This window comes from Vanessa atalanta, chromosome 8 (genome assembly GCF_905147765.1).
Source record: "Vanessa atalanta chromosome 8, ilVanAtal1.2, whole genome shotgun sequence".
NCBI lineage: Eukaryota > Metazoa > Arthropoda > Insecta > Lepidoptera > Nymphalidae > Vanessa > Vanessa atalanta.
In genome coordinates this window covers 7,606,687-7,623,331 of record NC_061878.1, presented here as the reverse complement: position 1 = coordinate 7,623,331, position 16,645 = coordinate 7,606,687, and the positions used below count along the sequence as shown (strand labels likewise).

The window sequence follows — 16,645 nt, the reverse complement described above, 5'->3', positions numbered from 1 at the left end:
TGTCGTTACTAGTCCCAAGGTGTCTAAAATGAGTATATGAAATAAAAATATTTTCATACGTTTTCTACAAACATGTTGAAAATAAATACTAGTATACTGAAGAAAAAGATGAACAGTTAAACAATAGAAATGTTTTAATTAGGTATTTTGTTTATATAAAAGAAATACTCACGATTACTTTAAACATTTTTTTTCATGACAAGACAATGAAACAAATACAAACGAACGGATGGACTGAAGCCAGAATCTCACTTCAAGGGATTCTATATTAATTACCTGAAGGTACGGAATCCTAAAATATATTTTATTTTGTGCTCTGAGCGAAGCGCCAGGCGGCTTACTAACGATCAAAAATTATTTGTCATTGCATTTTAGCTTTTATGTGAACGAGAAAAGATTGAATTTAAAAAAAATATGTTAAAGTTATGTTTGTCATATTCGCAAGCTTTTTGTTGCGTTGTGCTTATACTTTATAGTTAAGTAGTCTCTGCGAGTCGACTCACTGACCTTGGAGCAAAAAGTAGAAACAATCTTAATTTCCAATGCGGTGTTTTTATTACTAAGCGAATATTAATAAGTCCAAAACCATTCGGAGAACTAAATATTTCATGAATTGTATAACCTACTATTCAGGGCATTATATTTGATAGAAAAAAAATGGTCTGAACGGTCCAAATAATTCTTCCTGCTGATAACTTCCTATTGGACGCCCTTAAGATATCTTGCGTTTAATTTTAATGTTTAGTAGAACAGACCAGCCACCGTATTAGTTCACCTAAAGTCATAAAATAGGCAATAGCAATTATCTACTGGACTAAGAAGAACTGAGGCCTCTCTATTTTGCGGAGGTTTTGGAGCTTACTCCGCCACGCTGCATCAATGTGCATACACACATGTGATGTAGATTTTTATATCATGATATCTTCCTTCACCACCCAGCACCAGAAGAATTATAAACACAAATTGAGCACATGAAAAGGCCTAATCAGTTATGTATAATATATGGTCCATAATGTATAACTATGTATCCTTATATATATATATATATATATATATACTAATGTCCTTCTAGCAATTATAATAATGGGTATTCTAGTATATAAAAATTACTATCTCTAAAATGTGAGGTTAATAAATTTTGTACTTGTCAAGGTTTATTGCGCGCAATATAACCAAAACAGCTTCAGGCTGCGCACGGCTTTATGGGACGATATATTATTTAATAATAATAGAATATAATAGTCAGCCTGTAAATATCCCACTGCTGGGCTAAGGCCTCCTCTCACTTTTGAGGAAAAGTGTTGGAGTCTACTCCAAACGCTGCTCCAATGCGGGTTGGTGATTAATATTTTTTTTTAATAGAATTAACGCAAAAAACTGTAGTAAATAATGTTTATGGTCTATTTATGGAACTGTCACATTCATGCATTAATCAAATATTACTACTATGAATAGTTTGTTTTAATGGAACCTAAGTTATTAGTTCAATACTTATTGTTTTATATTGTGATATTTATTATAGTACTTATAAAACTATGACTAGTAATACACGCAAAGTATTATTATTATATAAATAAAATTGTATAGTTAATGCAGCATACCACATAAACTATAAAAATAATGATTAACCAAGTTCGTAAAACTATTTTAGATTAATAGGTAATTATTTAGTAAATTATCCAGTCTGGGATATATTATTTAAAGTAATATGTTTTAAACGGTTTGTTGATATAAAAGTAGGAATGATATACGTAAAACGTAATAACGCTATTTAATTTCAAAACAACTAAAATATTTTAAGTAAATCGAAGGAATCCATACAAAAAAATAAACACCATACCCCAAGCAACCGCCCGATCCATTCGACCCTTCATACTTTTTGCATCAACCCTCGATACTATATTTCTGTTGGCATCTGTTTTTGTATCGCAGTATCCTTGCCCGTTAGTACGCAGTTGCGCACCCCTTACCTACCTATGGAACTGACACTTCGTTAACCGTAAAGGGCCAGCAGGGGGTTGCTTCGAACCGTTTTCCTTTATAAGCGCATGAATCGTTCTTAAATTCATCACATTTTTTTTGGTAGGTTATTTTGTAAGTAAAATTTAACTATGCAATTTAATTGGTATTCGGGCTTTTATGAACCAAACAGATTGTCTGTTAATAAACAAATAAATAAATAATAAAGAATGTTTTTATATGGTTAGAATAATAAATATTTTTAAAGGCTCCCAAAAATAAGTAGATACAGATAATTTAGAAAAAAATTCTATTTATGATGTTGTGTATTTTTGTTTGGCATAAAATGTTTCTATCCTAATTGATGATTATATGAAGGAATATCTAAGATTTATATTTAATAAATATAAATTAAGTACTTATTTAAAACGTAAGTGATTGAAGTAGGTTAAAGGAAAGTTGGTATTTTTTAATTTTTTTTTAATAATAAATATTAAAGCATCCTAATAAAACATGGAGCTTTGTTTTTAATTATATATTTATTTTTTAAAAAAATTGTAAAAATATAATCAATAATCGCCCACCATCCCTGCCTACAATAGCATAGTGGAATAAATTCCACAACTTTGTCTAGCAATGTTAGTTACGAACCGTGACTTTACTTCTGACTAATATTATATAATATTATATTTTGAAATAATCATGCACATAATATAATGTATTATCATCGTGGAAATCGTTTATTCGTAAAAGAATATGTTGAGGTAATTACAGAATCTTATTCAAATTCATTCTTAAATAAATTAGAAAGTTTGGAAATATCGTTTTCTTTCTAAATGTAAGGTATTTACAGAAATCCAGAAAAGTTACCATAGGTAAGAAATACTAGTCAATATCGGAATCGTTTTATTTTCTTAACATTTTAAATAAAACATGTTAAAATACTGAACTGCAGCAAGAAATAAGACAGGTACTTATTAAATGTAAAATAGAACATTAAGAAGCGTGTCGCAATAGGTAATGATAATAAATATAACAACTACGTTTTACGGCCGCTTAGCAGCTAATCTCGATAAAACGGATATACCTAAACAAAAATTAAAAAGAGGGAGCAAAGCACGTGGCGATCTATCAAAACAACAAAGCCGATTGGTGTGGTGACGTTCCACCCCGGTGATATGTACGTCGTACTACCTAAATGCCTTATGTACACGGCTAGTTACTACTTCATGACTACTCCGAGCTCAGTGTGTACTGCATTGCAACGGAAAATATGCGTGTTTACCAAAGTCGTTTCGGTAGAACGGTGTCGTGTGTTGCGTCACGTTTAAGGAAATTGATAGTGCGCCGAGGTCGACGTGACTAACATATTTGTGAACTTTGGTGCTTATTTTGTGAAAATTTATAACATTCACTTTATAAAATCAATCTAATTGTGTTTTTCCTATGTGAAATCAATGCAGAAAGCATTACGATCTTTTCCACGAAGACCTAATTTCGATACGCCATGTTGTAAAGTGTGTCCGATATAACCTTGCTATGATGAGTAAGTATATTTTTTTTATTTCACTCTAACAAAGAAAAGCTCAATAATATGGTACTAAGTCATCTCAAAATCAATATAATTGATATATATCATATTATAATTACTTGTAAAAAACTAGGTTTTATATAAATAGGCCAGAATTTAAAATACATAGTAGGTAGTTAATAATATCGAACGTCACAACGAGGTTCAGTCAACAAGATGGCGGCGAGTGGGGAGAGGGCGCCCAGTTGGCCAGGTGCTGCCGCCGCGTCGAGTTCGGCGCTATAGTTAACTAAATAGGTACGCAGAGCAGAGTGTTGTACATTTAGAACGTTCACAATGGCTACCGCGAAAGACACGTCTACTTTCTTTCTGGAGGCAGATGCAAAACAATTTGACAGTGTTTTAAAGTTATACCCACAAGCTATTAAATTGAAAGCAGAACAGAAAACGAAGAAACCTGAAGAACTCATAAAATTGGACAACTGGTAAGTGCGAACGTCTTTCAGAGGAGAAAATGCGGCCGTGGCGTGTCAATGAACTTGTATTGTGTGTGTATCCGTGCAAACTGATTTGATAGCTACCTCCCTCGCGGACTGCATCTCTAGTCCGCGGACGGCTCATTAAAATCACTGCGTCACGTGGGATCGATGTCAAATTGACACTATCGTTTTTCCTGAAGCCAGTGTGGGGGAAAATATCGGCGCGCTAAGCGTTATAAAATGGTGGCTGTCCTTACGTATCATCGCTCGTAAAAATGCATTTATTATGTACATGTTTAACAGCGCTCACTTACTTAAGCCAGGGATTCCTTTTTTAAATAAAAAACTTAATAATGCACATACAACGTTATTGTATTTCTATCCACCTAAATAATACAATGCTTTGTTGAATACGACTCACATCCGTTCAAAATGGTGACTTGCCATTTAACTTCGTAAAAATATTTAGTCAACAATTTTAACTACATTAGACTACTATCGTAGTTAAAAAAGATGCCTGATTATTCCGATTATAGATGTATCTTTATAAATTTTACTTTTATCTTAAAAATGTTGGATACAAAGTAAAATGAGTCATCATGTTGCTGCTTAACCCAACATTTTTTCAAGTAACAGTATATTCATTCATAGCATATTTTTTGGACTTTAAATATTTTTTTTTCTGATTGATATTCTTAATGTAAAATAGTAAAAGTTATTAATTAATTAAGTCTATTGCCAAGGAAATGACAAGCACTTTTACAGTGCTTGTATAGTGAAGTTTCAAAAATAATAACAATATTGATAGGTAACTTTTGTAACAGTTCTTTATTTGTATAGCTTTTACAGTATGAGAAAAAAAATGGGCTATATTAATATTTTAACATAGACTTTTTAAGGCATTTGACCTCATATTTTCAATACAAATAAATTTTATAAAATATTATTTAGAATATATATGAATTACACAGCAATGAAATATGTCATGCTATACCTGAAATATTAAGAGACAGAGTTTAATAGTACAAGTGACATTTAGGATTTTGTTTCTTGTTTAAATATTGATATATTTTGAGATTTCCACTTAAATGTAAATTATTTATTTTTGATTATAAAGTTTTATTTTTGATTTCATTTAAAGGTACCAGAATGAATTACCAAAGAAAATCAAGTCGAGAGGCAAAGAAGCACATATGTTGCACGAGGAGCTGGTGCAACTCATGAAATGGAAGCAAGCTGTACGTATTATCAGATATTACCTGATTAAGTACTTAATTGGAAAACTCACACATGCATTATTTTCTAAATTTTTATTTTTTTTGGCATTCATCAAACACTTTTACCATATATTACAACAAATGAATGATTTACTTCTGTTGAATTTTTATTTGGATATTAAATTCCTTATATCATTATTTTTTAGAGAGGAAGATTTTATCCACAATTATCATATCTGATAAAAGTAAACACTCCAAGAGCGGTGATGCAAGAGACAAAGAAAGCTTTTCGAAAATTGCCAAACATTGAATCAGCAATGACAGCGCTCAGTAATCTCAAGGGAGTGGGCACAGCAACAGCATCAGCACTCCTCGCGGCGGCAAGCCCAGAAATTGCACCATTCATGGCCGATGAATGTATACAAGCCATCCCAGAAATGGAAGGGAGCGATTACACTGCCAAGGAATACCTCAATTTTGTTAAACATATTAGAAATGTCTGTGATAGATTAAATAAGGTGAGTTTATTAAGAAAATTATGTCTTTTTAAAGGCTCATTTGCAATATCAAATTTTATAGTATAGAAATTCAATTTTAAAATTGGTTAAGGCATAATAGCAAAACCAAACTCCACTAAACTATAAAATAGCATGTCATGTAAGAACTAATTATTTCCAGGAACAAAATGGCTGCGGTAAAAAATGGTCCCCTCATATGGTTGAACTTGCATTATGGACACACAACATAGTTTCGGATCTGCAGCCAGAGCTACTGGGTAAGAAGCCCAATATCACCGTACCTACAAATGGAGGATCACCACTACCCAGTGATGAAAGTAATCTTGAACCACCATCCACCAATGGTAATGGTGAGTAAAGTATTATTTATTTATTACTATTAGGAACTATTATTGACTGAAGTTATTATATTATAATAATTCTACTAACAATCTCTTAGAATAATTTAATTTTATTGGCAAATATATTTTGAACTGAGGTTACAATTCAATTAATTGAGTAAAAAAATTATTCTGCAGCAAATAATCCTCATATTTTTTTTTACAACAATTGTTGTTTTAATTATGTCTTTGCATATTTGATAAAGAAAATTCTGCAGAACTTTATTAATTGTATTGCTATGATATGGGATATTAAAACAACGTTCATCTATGCAGGAAAGCTAGGCGGAGAATCAGTGAACGACGACACAACGTCATGCACAGAAGACTCTCTTGACGCAAAAGGAGCGTCACCCGCCACTCCTGCCTCGCCTTCCGATAACTCTGACTCCGCACTCAGTACGCCCCGCGCGAAAAGGTATTGTAAACATTATTTAGAAAATAAAACTTTTTGAACAACATTTTATATTTAAGATGATAATGTTCAGATACTGAAAAATCTTATTTATTATATATATTAATTATTTCTGGTAGAACCAAATAAATAAATCTAAATCTCGAAATAATATTGCCATATTTGCCTATAATAAATACTGACTTTAATTAAAAACACTTACTTTTAAAATACAGTCACACCTTACTGTCGTAATATAATATGTCATCAATAAGTATTGCGTACTCAGAACGTAAAATGAAAACAGTTAAATATTTTTTTGGTACTGCAGACAAATGGAAGAGGCGAGTTCAGCGGAAGAGAACTCTCTGGGCGATTCGTTAGACGCGGCGCCACCGGTCGCCAAGAAGCTGCGGGAAGCTACGCACTGACACCCGCGCAACCCCACCGAGCGACCCTCGCGCGCCTATAAATAGCTTTTAGACTAAAATATTGTACCTAGGTAATTTATTTTTGAATTCCGTTTAATTTTTAAATTAGCGTTAAGTTTTAAGAGTACCGGTCGATTTTGTAAGTTTTATAGGGTATTGAAGTTTCGGATGCGTTTAGACGGACTCGCACCGGGCGCTCCTCGAGAGTGTGAGATTGTACAATATGACGTGAGTGTAATTTCGGAGCGACTGGCGGCGAGGCCTAGTGTTAGGTTTCGTTTGTAAGAATATTAACGTTCGAAAGTTCGCATCCCGCGTGACATTCCAATAATCGTAACGAGTAGGGCGGCGAGGGCCGGGAGGGAGCCGGGACCGTCGCCGCAGGATCCGGACCAGATGCCTTGACGACGCCGACAGGCCGTCACACTCACTCCATTGCCTTATGACACAGTCTGCCCGCAGAGTTTATATGCAACAAGATAATACAAAGGTCGTGTTACCCGGGCGCCGGGCACACGGGCCCACAATGTAGTTTTTATTGAACAAATATAAGATATTAATTTTATAATGTTGCATTTTTAATTACTTACTTATTTTACCCCAAACCCTGTTAAATGATAGGATTAAAAAACGTAATGAAATACTCATTGTAGAATATTATTTTTATTGTTATTAAAAAAGTTATAATCACTTTCTTTTACACATTCTTACACTCAGCTGATGACATTGCATGTCAATCGTACTACTTACAACATCACTCAAACGTAAACATTTTAATGTTGCACTAATAGTTTATAACATCTGAGAATCTTTTTAAAAAAATCAATGTGGTACTTCCACATCTTGCTGCAAATGTGGATAAAGCGTAGCAACTCGACTGCCAGCTGCCATTCGCCCGGCAAAGTCAGGTCGGCGCGGCGGGCGCGGCGCCCCAAGCAGTGCGTCTAGCACGTTCCGCGGCGCCCACACGTCGCTGCTGCCGTTCCCGTTACCCGCACCTACTGGCGACAGCGGCGAGTCTGTCGTGGCTCTTATGACTGTCGCTCGAGATGAATCGCCTAAGAGAATTTATATTAGGTATAAAATATATACAACAATAAAATTAATATCACTTACACACATTTTTTTTACAAATAAATAATATTCAATAACTTAATTCAGGCCCATTTTTATAAATATTTTATTTGCAATTGGTAGCCATATGGAAATATTAGATCACAAGGTATGAACAGGGAATTACGAAGAAATAATTGAATAATTGTTATGGCCTTAGTTTTATGAAAGCTTCGGATAACAATATATATTCATAGTTTTATTTTATCGCATATAATTTACCTGGATACTTTATACATTAAAATTTCAAAGACCATAATAATTAATCAAAATTTTATATTAAATTTACTCTTTAAGAATATATATTTTGATAGCATTGAAGCTCGTCAAAAGCTAACAAAAAAATTATAGCGATGTCTGGCATTTATATAAAAATATGTAGTGTACCACTACTGACCTAAAACAGACAACCAACAATGCTTTATTAAAGATATATATGCTTGACCTGTATTACATTATATATTAAGACAGAACTTACCATGTAAATTATATTAGAATGAAACAGTACGTTATTACGATTCTGCTTCCAAAACAGAATTTTCGCAACTTGTTTTAAACATATTTTTATGAAATTATTGTTATCAATTAAATTATTTTTTTGTTTAAGCTATTGATATTGTAATTTAAATAAAAATGTGTCTTAAATATTATTACCTTCAAATCTAAACAGATCACACGAATTTTCATATTAATTAAGAAATGGTTGATACAATTGAATGAAGTAATTTACAATGTTTACATTACAATGCACAGAGATTCGAAACAGTACAGCAAGAAATTGAACAATGGTTTGTAGTATACTCGATTAAGTAGAGAACTTTTTATAACATTAATGATTTTTTATATCCATTTTTATATTTATGATCAGCAAATAGGCTATTTGACTGGTTCTTAAAATGCATTTTATATTATTTAGTAGAGGTTAAGGAACCCAGTTAAAGTTGTTTTTTTTTAAATTCTAGTACATATTTGCTGAAAATATCAAAATAAAAATTCCATATTTAAATAGCGCGCGGAAACGCTACTTTGACAATATAGCGCTGCAATGGGGTCGGTGACGTCACTTGCCTGTATTGCAATCTGTGGCACCTATAATCCACATACAGTAGGTAAACGAGGTTAGCAAGCAAGTGCTGTTATCATAAACCCGTCCAATCAGGAGCGTTTTGTGTCACGTGACAAACGTTTAAAACAATGCATTTTTATTTATGGATTTTTTAATAAATTAATTATTATTATTTTCAACGAAAGTTTTAAACTCATGATATTATATACTGATTATAATTATTACACTTTATTTTTCGTATTGTCAAATAGCCTATTGCCGTAGTTAATACCGAGGATTTCGTTTCGATCATAAGATAAAGACCATAATTTAAAAAAAAACATTTGTAGCTGACTCCAATTTCTATCAATAAATTATTAGTAAAATATATGTTTTAAATAAGATCATTATTTGAGAACACAGTTAAACTTGACTCGACAATATTTGTCATTATGACGATATTACTTACCTTCCGCACCATGGTTGTTGTGCGAGCGGCACTCCAGCAACGTGCGAAGTAGGGCGCGGTGTGCGGGGGAGGCGGAATGCGCGCGGATCAGAGCTTCGAGTTCGCCCCACACTTGACGCCATTGCTCCTCGCGACGACCCGACGACTTCCCTCTTCACCAACAGTATATGACAACCGTGAATTCAATATATTATTTTCATAAAATTCTTAGCCTAAATTCACATACCAGACCGTTACAAACAAACAAATATATAATTTACCTTAAATTAGACGGTAGTTGTGCAGATGGGAACTCGTGGCGTGATTCCATACCGAGAAGAGAGAGTAGTACCCCACGACATGAATCGACTTCTTCTTCCGTCAGCGATTCTTGCACTACTAATCGCGTCAATGGTTCCATTACCTACGCAGATAATTTACAAAGATTTTGGGTAAAAATATGATATTAATAGTACACAAATTTAATAAGAACATGACATACAGAACCCAAGTTGAATATAAGCGTCGACGATATTGTCAGCGGCCAGTACGTGGTATGCCGTTGAAGTCGGGCCCGTGATCGGGCGTTCGAGCCCGCACCCCGTAATGGATGCAATTTGTTTTGTTGCATTAATGCACCGAACTCTTTAATTCTGAAAATAAATATTATTTTGTATACTAAAAAAGAGTTTTATAAAAATTTACAGATTTTTTTCCGGATCTGGGTAATTTATTTAATTCACAAAAATGAGTAAATCTAATAAGTTTAGGTTAAAAGCTAAAACCACACACTAAAAAGTACGATACAAGATAGAAACAAAAAGAAGAAAATACTCTTGACCGAAATTCATATCTATCAACTATTCTATTATATCATCTTATACAATTTAACACAGAAAAAAACGGACAAGTATGAGACGGACTCACGTAGTGAAGGTTCCACCACTACATTACCACTACATTACCACTACATTACCACTACATTACCACTACATTACCACTACATTACCACTACATTACCACTACATTACCACTACTACAGTACCTACAGTACCACTACATTATACAGCAAATTTATCGGTTTTCGGATTTTTACCTATACTTGTGCTACAAATACAAAGTATTGCTTCTTGCCAAATTTCATAATTTTAGGTTTCAATTCAACGGAAAATACCCTAGGGTTTGCCTCTCCTTACGAATGTATAGGAAATGCGTCATTAACGACAATACATTTTGATTGTGTAGACTTAAAGTTTTGTCACAGCTCCAAGGGTCAGATCAGGTCAGCAAATCTCAGGTATTTATTATTAATTTCAACTTTATACACATAAGGACGCACGCGTTCCTGAATAACAGGGGCTCGAGGGACAGACGGGCAGACTGACATTAAAAAAAAAGAACAAACGAACATACCTACAAACTACTTTATTTCCATCCTCGGAGCAGGTAAAAGTAATCTACTTTTACTTTTGCTAGAAGTAGTCGACTATCTAGTCGACTGTAACATTTCATTTTCTTGTTTATTTTATATTCAAATACATCTGATGGCACCCACCTGTAGTCGGTGACGCGTCCGCCGGCGCCCTCGGACAGCGCGGGCGGGTCGTCGTACGGCGTGCGGCCGCCCAGCGCGCCGATCCACAGCTCGCCGCCCTGCGCCGCCAGCACGTGCGAAGCCGACCGCCCGCCTCCTTTCCTTGAGACACACACGCCGTTAATACTAATGTTGGAGAGCAACTCCTCAGGATATATATATTATAGTCTACGAGTATGTGCATTCCCTCACTCTCATTATCGGGTGGGACGGCAAATCCATCACGACCGCAAAGAATTCCGGCACAGGACCACCGGCTTTATGTGCATTCCGTGACACGGGACATATTATATACTTCCAATTTCCAGATTCTGGGCTTTTACTTTAATAAAATCGATAGATAAACACAATAACTTTTTTATCGGCCCCACCCAGGAATTCGGAATCTGCGGTTAAGATTCACGTTTTACACTAGGCCACTAGGTTAAAGGGATGTTTTACATCTGTAGCAAGGTTTGTAGGCAGAGACGATTAGTTATCATTAGGTGGATTTATTCGGCTGCCTTTTCATTATAATTTACAAAGTCATGGTTTCAGTAAGGCTCGCATAATTTTTGGAAGGTTAATTACTTATTCATTGTACAAGTTCAGTGAGCCTTTTTTATTTGATGACATAAGGCATGTTCCAATGGCAGGAAGTTAGATAAACAACATAGACCTTGAATTTAAATATCATCAATGGTCGAGATCTAATAAATTTTATTCTATATGGATTCGTAAAAATGGCGCTTTAAATTTGGGCGAAACAGCTATCGGAACTTTGGAAGTCGATTGTATAAGTGGATTTATATAAGTAGGTAATTAGAACAGTGTTGTATTATAAAGAAAGGCAATTGTCAAGTGTTATCGGCTACAAATATCTTTCAGAAGAAAGAAATCGTTATAATATATATATATATTCTCCCTCCTAAAGTCCCTCGCCCTATAAATGTTGAATGTTTGTTGACGTTTGTGTTTAGTCCATTTTGCTCTTTTTTATGTAAATATATTAAATGTAATAAAATTAAGTTGTGAATAGTCCAATTTAGTGTTATATTTTAGTATAATATATAGTTTATAGTACTAACAATTATTTTTAATTTACGTTATTATTAACCCTTAATGTCTGTGTTGTTCTAGGTTAAGGATTAACAAGGAAATTGCTACTACTATGCTAGTCTTCAAAATTTTATTGAGTTTGTTTCCTCAATCGCACCAATCAATCTCTTTCGTGTCTTCTCCATCCTACGTGATATTGCCGAAATAATTTGTGCCCTGTCGGCACTACTAAAAGCCATTAAACTAAGAATTGAATTATAAAAATAGCATTTACTTTTTTTAGATGTTTAATAATAAAAAAAAATTATATTTTAATATGTATGTCATAATTTAATAGACTGTACTGTTTTTATATGAAACGGCGTTATTTTTGTTTTATCTTGTCTCAAAGTTTTACCTACATTTCGATGATCCGAAATAATCTCGGTTCGGATAATTGTGGTTCTACTATACTTGTAATTGTTGTTGTATCATATTTGGTTTGTTTTACCTAGTGCTCTTGTTATTCATTGACGAAAGTATGGTTTTTAATTTTTCATTGACTCCGGCTTATATCCTAAACTAAAAATTTGATCTTAGAACATGAATAACAAAACCAGAGTAATTACAAACGGAATAACTCATCGTAGCTATCAAAATGGAATATTAATGTTGACGAAAATGACGGCCTAGGGTTTCAATAAGTAAATCTTAACTAGTACCCCAATAGTATTCAGAGTAATACTTAGCAAGAGTTATGAGCTATTAAGTTAGTACTACTCTACCAGACCTCGAAATGCTCTGGCCCTCCCCCTGATCTCTCTCAGCGTATATTCAATCGCTGTCATTGATTTGACTATAAAATTGAAGGACTGAAGTACTGGGTTATTACATTACATTGTCATTTTCATGATGTGATGTTAACATAGTCGAGTCACCCAAATGTCTCACCTGGGCACCTCGAGTGTGACGGAGCGCCCGTTGAGCAGGAAGTTGACGAGGCAGGCGGAGGGGCGGGACGCGACGTCTGCCGGCGTGACGCGCCACAGCGGCCCGTTGCAGCCGCCCGCGCCCCCCTCCGCGCCGCGCGGCGTCCACCAGCGCAGCACCACCTACGTGATCATCGACGCATTATCAATATTCAATACTCTCTCTCAATTAACTTAGCAAACAATACCTATTCAACAGAAGTTTTATTTAGTAGAAATGGCATAGGAGTTTTTTTTAAGTTTTTAATAAATTTATGGAATAAATAAAACATACCGATTCAGTAGCCTCCTGTGCCGTCTGTGTTGCTCGTAAGCCTGCATGAGCCTCAGCTGAGTGAATAATTTCAACGTCGTAATTGGCACTGGAACTTGCATTTTGTTCTTCCTGTAATATTTTAAATAATATGTCACATGTACCAATCCAACCGAGCACCTCACACGCGAGCGAAAATGCAGATTACTAGTACTTAATAAGATGATTTAAATATTTTTAATAGATAATATAATTCACGGAAATGTATTGCATTTACATTTGTTTTATTTAAACATTAAAATAATTTAAATTATGAAAGGCAACAAAATTTAAACAAGTTATCCAATTAATTTACAAAAACAATAATACCTTCATAGGGATACCGGTAACAGTTGTTATAGCTAATTTATAATGTGGGAGAACCAGTCGACCTAATAAACTTGCCAGGGCACTTGCACGACAGACTATCACTTCAACACTCATTAGACCACCTCCCATCTGAAAATAATATAAAAATGTATAAAAAATTTATATTATAAATCTTTTTTAAGATTTATAGAATAAGATGCTATTTGACAGATAACCATAAAAAAATTGTAATATGTGTATTCAATGCAATCTGATCGATCCTACCATTCAAGTAAAGTCCATTCAACCAATTGTTGTATAGTGGTAGTTGAGTAGTGGTAGTAGTAGCATGAAGTAGGTATAGTACTCTCAACATTCATAAAAGGTAATAATAGTAATCAGATTTTTTTATTAACTATTATAAATACATGCTAAGCATTCGCTTGAATTCAATTCTATGTTTGAATAATAATAAAAATTACTACCAACTAAGAAATGTTTTTTATTAAATAGATAAAATCAAAACCTACCTCAGTTACTGGTTGATTATTGACCCTTGTATCTGCTTTTTCAGGAGTAACATTGATTATTACTAGATGGCAGTAATGTACAACTAAATTTCTGTAATCAAGAAATACATATATTTTAAATAAAACCAAATAGGATACATTCAAATAAGTAGAATAGGAATGAATTTAAAATTGTAGTAAGAATGTGATTGAAAATTGGGATGCTCAATTCAGATCTATATAATCCAAATACCTATATGTTCCACCGAAACAGTTATTTTAAAAAGTATTTTGAATATTTATCTTGTTATAATAATAGAAATTTTTATGTTTTGGTATGGTACTACAATCTTTAAATACAAATCTTTCATTATTGTACATAATTATATATAATTATATTATTCATCTTTATAGGATTATAAATGGGTGAGTTTAGATGGGTGGATAGATATATACTACTGAAAAACACTAGGATAACTGAGCAGATCTAAAATTTGGCGCAGAGATAGCCTTAACAGAATAGGACATAGGGTATCTAACTCAAACTAACACCAGAAACCTACTCATGGGCGAAGCCTCAGGCAGAAACTAGTCTAAAATAGGACATACTGTGTGCTTGTTGTTGCTTCTCCAGTAGTTGGGGGCTGTGGTGTTGATGCCTTTTTGTTTTGTTGTACAAGTGTATTGAGAGCAATTTCTGCAAGACTTCTGATTGAGTCATCATCTCTTGCACTTGTTATACATATAATTCGACCACTGCAATAAACATGATTGGATAAGATTAAGTTGATTGCCAACACATTGTTTATTTATTCTTATGAACAAATTTAATAAAATAATAGGTTATTTATAGGATAGGTTATTTCTCCAAAATATTATATTGAGTATCAATTTACCGATTTTGAAAATGCCTCTCTGGAGGTGGACGTGTAGCTTGTGTTGGGGATGATTCAGCCAAGCCTTCAATAGCTGCACATAATCCTACAACATCACCACCAGCTCCACGACGTACAGGACCAACAAGACATAATCCATTGAGAATCTATCAAAATATTAAATATAAATGCTTATTTTATTTAAATATTTGCCTGTTTTATTGTCTGCTAAAAAATTTAACTTGCAAATCATTAACTTAATTTTATTGCTATTGAAATTATTATCTTAATAAAAGTAATTAGTTTTCCAATAACAAACTTACATGTGTAATATTTTGTTGTGTAGTTGCCCATGTATTTAAAATGTGTGCAGAGGAGTCACTTACAACAAACCTTACCTAAAATAATATCAAAATGAGTTATAGTAAAAGTTTACATTTCAAAACCTTAGAATAAACTATACATGGAAATTTTATTGCTTTTAAATTTATTATTGTATTAATAGTACCAATTTTCCTTCAGGGAAAAGGTCCCAAACAATACGACAATATTCGACAGCCGCCTCAACACTACATGTCCATAATGATTTACAAACTGGTGGTAGTGGGACATATCCTGGACCTCTGCTTTTAGCAACATCAAAGTCAATGGGATTGTCAGATGATATCCCAAAATATGGTGTATGATCTAATACAAATATTGTTTTATGATTAGTAGGAAACATTTTTTTTGGTATTAATTTTGTTCTGTTTCATTCCTAATAACTTCAGTCCTAATCCAAATAGTTGTACCAAATTTAATATTATATGGTTTTTTTGACAAATATATGAAAATTGAAAACTCCTATTCCTTAATACATTAAATTATTTTGTAATAGATTCCCTATTCCATAATCCATATAATTTACATCAACAAACATTACAAAACATTTGAATTTGACATGTGACAATATGACATCAAATTTTACAAATAATTTTTTTAGAGTTTTAGGCTCCTGCTACACGGTTTCGCAAAAGATGCGCAACTCAACACCGTGAGTGAATCAATAAAATAGACAATTGAAAATTTTGCTGTGAAAAAGTGCTTAAAAATGCCAAGGCTACCTTAAAAATGGCATCGCTTCGTTTGCCGTATGTAATTTTAAATTAAGAGGCAATTTTTAATACTAAAGCAATAGACAATAGATTTAGAATTGATTAAAGAAAAACACTGTAAGGCCTAAAATAGGGTAATACCACTTATATTACTTATATTTTAAGCTTAGGGGGCAGTAATAGGAAATAGTTATCTATTTTAAGTACACAGTTTTAGCAAATATATTAATATTATTAAACATTTTTCTAGTAGAGATAATTGGTGTCGCAAAATTTAATTTCGATTTAATTTATTTCAGTAACAAATAAAACGAATATTTGCTGCTTTATATATTAGAATAATAATAAAAATTATTAGAAAAACCATACGACATATAAGTAAGTAAAAATAAAAGACCTCAGAGTCACCGGACACTAAAGTGGAAGATATACAGAAATGCTATTTTACATT

General features: G+C 33.3%; 2 protein-coding genes across 2 annotated transcripts; one reads left to right on the top strand and one right to left on the bottom strand.

The window, feature by feature from the left end:
• Positions 1-3,710: 3,710 nt before the first annotated feature.
• On the top strand, positions 3,711-7,477 carry LOC125065610. Its single transcript, XM_047673327.1, has 6 exons — positions 3,711-3,975; positions 5,111-5,207; positions 5,393-5,704; positions 5,865-6,054; positions 6,361-6,502; positions 6,810-7,477. Exons 1-6 carry the CDS (start codon positions 3,827-3,829, stop codon positions 6,907-6,909), a joined length of 990 nt encoding a protein of 329 aa, XP_047529283.1. The 5' UTR covers positions 3,711-3,826; the 3' UTR covers positions 6,910-7,477.
• Positions 7,478-7,556: 79 nt separating this feature from the next.
• LOC125065609 (protein asunder) lies at positions 7,557-16,021 on the bottom strand. Its single transcript, XM_047673326.1, has 13 exons — positions 15,609-16,021; positions 15,424-15,498; positions 15,122-15,267; positions 14,835-14,981; positions 14,247-14,337; positions 13,738-13,866; positions 13,390-13,500; positions 13,078-13,238; positions 11,071-11,211; positions 10,018-10,168; positions 9,797-9,939; positions 9,537-9,688; positions 7,557-7,967 (listed from the first exon to the last, which is right to left on the bottom strand). Exons 1-13 carry the CDS (start codon positions 15,822-15,824, stop codon positions 7,732-7,734), a joined length of 1,899 nt encoding a protein of 632 aa, XP_047529282.1. The 5' UTR covers positions 15,825-16,021; the 3' UTR covers positions 7,557-7,731.
• Positions 16,022-16,645: the final 624 nt, after the last annotated feature.

Bases quoted from the DNA above. Each gene is read 5' to 3' on its own strand.
- LOC125065610 (XM_047673327.1), top strand. From the start codon at position 3,827: ATGGCTACCGCGAAAGACACGTCTACTTTCTTTCTGGAGGCAGATGCA. The intron at 3,976-5,110 runs GTAAGTGCGAAC...TTTCATTTAAAG, and splicing joins CTCATAAAATTGGACAACTG to GTACCAGAATGAATTACCAA. The intron at 6,055-6,360 runs GTGAGTAAAGTA...TCATCTATGCAG, and splicing joins ACCATCCACCAATGGTAATG to GAAAGCTAGGCGGAGAATCA.
- LOC125065609 (XM_047673326.1), bottom strand. From the start codon at position 15,824: ATGTTTCCTACTAATCATAAAACAATATTTGTATTAGATCATACACCA. The intron at 15,499-15,608 runs GTACTATTAATA...ATATTATTTTAG, and splicing joins TTTTCCCTGAAGGAAAATTG to GTAAGGTTTGTTGTAAGTGA. The intron at 11,212-13,077 runs GTGAGACATTTG...GTGTGTCTCAAG, and splicing joins GTCACACTCGAGGTGCCCAG to GAAAGGAGGCGGGCGGTCGG.